General features: G+C 41.7%; 1 protein-coding gene across 1 annotated transcript; it reads left to right on the top strand.

Moving 5' to 3' along the window:
• Positions 1-605: 605 nt before the first annotated feature.
• On the top strand, positions 606-3,586 carry urod (uroporphyrinogen decarboxylase). The gene is made up of 10 exons (XM_049747560.1): positions 606-783; positions 1,357-1,469; positions 1,556-1,635; positions 1,783-1,845; positions 1,909-2,106; positions 2,183-2,344; positions 2,481-2,615; positions 2,785-2,885; positions 3,128-3,194; positions 3,320-3,586. The coding sequence occupies exons 1-10, from the start codon at positions 761-763 to the stop codon at positions 3,482-3,484; spliced, it is 1,107 nt and encodes a 368-aa protein (XP_049603517.1). The 5' UTR covers positions 606-760; the 3' UTR covers positions 3,485-3,586.
• Positions 3,587-4,146: the final 560 nt, after the last annotated feature.

The raw sequence follows: 4,146 nt of genomic DNA on the forward strand, positions 1-4,146 counted from the left end.
GTGCAGAAATTTGAATGAGGAAATGTTTGGATCATTTTGCCAACGGACACCTGTGTGCGCGTGAATTGGGAAAGGGGAGATGAGAACGCGCTCGCACCCAATCATGAGCGCTCGCCCATGTGCGCGTTCCCGTTCGTGCGCGCTTCAGTTCTGTGGCGTGCAGGTCCCCGCTACAGTGCCAGTGGGCCGCATATTATTGATTTTTGATATATTATTGATTTGACTTTGGGACTGTCTAAATTTCGTCACTGGCCAGATTTGGCCCGCGGAACAGAATTTGGGCAATTTGCTGTATTCATTGATCCATCAAATTTGTGATCCGGTGATTTGTCTGCTTTTTGTCTTGGGTAGCAGAATTATGTAAAATGAGGCGCGACTAATAACCCATACTTAATTAGTAAGTACAAGACCTCCAATTACAAAAAAACAAACAAAAAAAATGCAGGTTGATGTGTTGCAGTTCACAAGGCATATACATTCACACTCAATTTTAGACTCTTGAAATTATTCTTAAATGAATGTTTTTGGAATGTGGGAGAAAAACAAGAAATTCAAATCCATTTAGACATTTTGAAATAACTTCTTTTATTTTGAAAATTTTGAAGGTTCTGTTGTCGTCACGTGAGTCCAAGATGGCCGCGCCCTGCGAGTGACAGTTACTACGGGAGTCTGCCCGAGTAAAAGTGTTAGTAGAGGTGGTGCATGTCTCAGCAGACGTCTTCCAAAACAAAAAGCTTGTCTCTTCCACATCTTGGCCGACATGAGCAAGGGTGAACTCATACTGTGAGTAGTCCTCTTGGTATTGTACTGTTATTACAGTAGTACTACTAGCCTGCTACATTAGCTGCTATGAAAACAAGTCGTCTCTCATCGTTATGAAAGCATGACTTGGCAGGTCTATATTTGAAAAGATTGCCAAACGTATTGACATTTAGAGTTGTCAATGATTATATTTTTCAAATGTGTCTTTAACCTTGTAATAATTGTAGTTATCAGTGTAATTAGAGAACTGTATATTCTTAATGTGTATTGTCTCAAACATATTTGGCAACAAAACAGGCGACAGCAATGCAATATAATAAGATGGTTCCCCATATTTAATTTAAATGTTGGATTTGGGGATTCTTTATATTACACTGCCTTTTATTCAACTGTCTCAATGGTGCTGGGAGGTGATAAGATGCACGCTAGTCTTATCTGACTTCGCCACCACTGGGGAGTGGGACAGCATAGTTTAGATAACAGAACTTCACTGGCAGACATTAATAGACTGGCTAAAAATCCTCATATTGGTAAAAAAAACAATTTATGCTATTTATATGTTTTGTACCTGAGACATTCTTATGTTCCCTCTAGCCCTAAAGACTTTCCTCAACTCCAGAATGACACATTCCTACGAGCAGCTCGAGGTGAACAAACCGAGCATGTCCCCGTCTGGTGTATGAGACAAGCTGGAAGATACTTACCAGGTACTGGGAGCTCTTTGCTGGTTCATTAAACTAACTACACAACTGGTTAACTGTCCAGCATTAATAACATCTTGTCACATGTGCAGAGTTTCGTGAGTTCAGGGCAGGGAAGGACTTTTTTGAAACATGCCGCTCGCCAGAGGCCTGCTGCGAGCTTACGTTGCAGGTATGGCATTGAGGTTTGCTTTATGACATGACAGCTTTCAAGTTTCACTTCAAAATATCTTATTCATGAACAAATTCATATTATACTTTTCATATCATTATATTGTTATCATTTAAATGTGATTGTTTTCACTTTTCTCTGTTTTAGCCTCTGAGGCGTTTTCCATTCGATGCTGCAATCATCTTTTCGGACATCCTCGTTGTGCCACAGGTGAGCTTTAACCAATACTTTAGATTTGATTGTTGATCATGATCCTTCCCTTGCTCCCTTCAGGCACTGGGTATGGATGTCCAGATGGTGCCAGGTAAAGGTCCTACATTCCCAGAGCCCCTGAAGGAGCCAGAAGACTTGCAGCGTCTGCGTGTGAAAGTGGATGTAGCCAAAGAACTGGGTTACGTTTTCCAAGCCATCTCGCTGACCAGACACAAGATTGAAGGCAAAGTGCCCCTCATAGGATTCACCGGAGCACCGGTGAGGTTCTGAGAGCAATCTGGAAGTGTTAAATTTTGTCCATTTCGCTCCTTAACCATTTGCATTCCCTTAACAGTGGACGCTCATGTCTTATATGATAGAAGGCGGCGGTTCCAACACTCACTCAAAGGCAAAGCGTTGGCTGTACCAACATCCTGAAGCCAGCCACATGCTGCTGAAGATGCTCACGGATGTCATAGTTGAATACCTGCTGGGTCAGGTTGCAGCTGGAGCCCAGGTCAGGCTTCCTACAGATACAATATGATGATTCTCAACTGGAAATATCAAATCGACATAATATACTGTTTTATTGTTTAGTGTACTGCATCAAAATATTTGGATTGTATTAAAAAGTCTCACCTCTCATTGAACAGGCTCTGCAGGTGTTCGAGTCCCACGCCGGCATCTTGGGGCCGGTGGAGTTTCAGACGTTCTCGCTGCCTTATCTTCATGACATTGCTCGCCGCGTCAAAGAGAAACTCAAGGAGGCGCGACAGGAAGTTCCCATGGTAAGAGAGAAAAAACACACATGCACGCACACACTATTTCCAGAGACTTCATTTACCCATGTAATTACTTTAATTAGCCAGTAGATGGCAGCACTGCACCAATAAGTTGCCTTCATGTTTCTCAAAATTCATCAGTACTTACTCTGTGTGTTCATGTGTGTATGAACAGATCGTTTTTGCGAAGGACGCACATTACGCTCTCGAATCTCTGTCTCAGTCTCATTACGAAGTGGTCGGGCTTGACTGGACCATTGACCCACGCTCAGCACGGTAAAACACACACACACGCATGCACACGGGATACGGGCATACGTAGATCTTTTACACTGAGCATGTGCAAGTGATAAGAGCTCGTTCGAGTGTTGCAATGGGACAGATTACATTCTGCAAGCGAGGTACCAGGTACGCACACGTGTATTTTGATGCAAACGACTTGGGAAAAAAAGTCCCAAGAATGAGGTACACTAAGCGTGTGTGTGTGCACGTGTGTGTGTGTCCTTTTTCTAATTCAGTGAGCGGACAGGAGGAAAGGTTAGCCTTCAGGGAAACATGGACCCATGTGCGCTTTATGCTCCCAAGGTAAGAAACAAACCCGCCTTTGGAACAGGTTGGCATGCTCTTTTGTGGGTGCATGTGTGTGAGGAGTGTTAAATAACAAAGAGAAACATTTATTTGAGACCCCACCCCCCTTGGTTTTTTTACAGGAACGCATTTCTGAAATTGTGAAGCTCATGCTGGAAGGTTTCGGCACCAGAGGCTATATCGCCAATCTGGGCCACGGTCTTTATCCCGATATGGATCCAGAGAATGTGGGCGCTTTCGTGGAGGCTGTGCATCAACACTCAAAACAAATGGTCAAACAAATGTAGACAGGGATTGGAAAAAGATCATCAAGAATGTAAAATGTTGGATTAATGTTCTTTTGTAAGAATCCTAAGTAAATAAACAGGGAAATGGTGATTGGATTTCAATTGGTCATGTGACTTGACAGTTTCATTGACTTTCCCTTCAATGGATTTGAAATTAAACAATCATTTGTAAACCTGTAGCGTCATATATAAGGTTTTTCAAATATATGTACTATTTGGGATTTAAAGCCATTATTTTTATTGCCTCAGTGTACACTATAAAATCTTTCATGACTCTTAAAACTATATATTGGGTGTGTTTGAAGGTGAAAACATAAAAACACTTTCTCCAACCACTTGAACATTATGCACTTCTCAAAAACAAACAAGCAATCTCTGTCCTTGTACATAATATGTACATAAAATCACTCTCTCCACTCAACGTAGCTTTTAAGTATCAACAAATGGCTTTCTAAGGAAAGATTCTCTATTAATCTCAAATGTATCAATCCGGTGGGAGTGGATTATGTTTTGGGATTTTGAATGGGAATGACCCCATTCCTGCAAGTATATCTACATGACAAACACATTCATATTGAAAGACATGACATTACTATTAATGGTGCAATGGTACAACTTCCAAGTACCCTTAAGAGCTGCAGAAATACAAGCGGAGATAAAGC

This window comes from Syngnathus scovelli, chromosome 17, assembly GCF_024217435.2.
Source record: "Syngnathus scovelli strain Florida chromosome 17, RoL_Ssco_1.2, whole genome shotgun sequence".
Lineage (NCBI taxonomy): Eukaryota > Metazoa > Chordata > Actinopteri > Syngnathiformes > Syngnathidae > Syngnathus > Syngnathus scovelli.

What these genes read in the sequence shown, in the direction of transcription:
- urod (XM_049747560.1), top strand. Translation starts at nt 761, where the DNA reads ATGAGCAAGGGTGAACTCATACT. An exon ending in TAGGATTCACCGGAGCACCG is followed by an intron (nt 2,107 to 2,182) that starts GTGAGGTTCTGA and finishes TTCCCTTAACAG; the next exon opens with TGGACGCTCATGTCTTATAT. An exon ending in ATTGACCCACGCTCAGCACG is followed by an intron (nt 2,886 to 3,127) that starts GTAAAACACACA and finishes TTTCTAATTCAG; the next exon opens with TGAGCGGACAGGAGGAAAGG.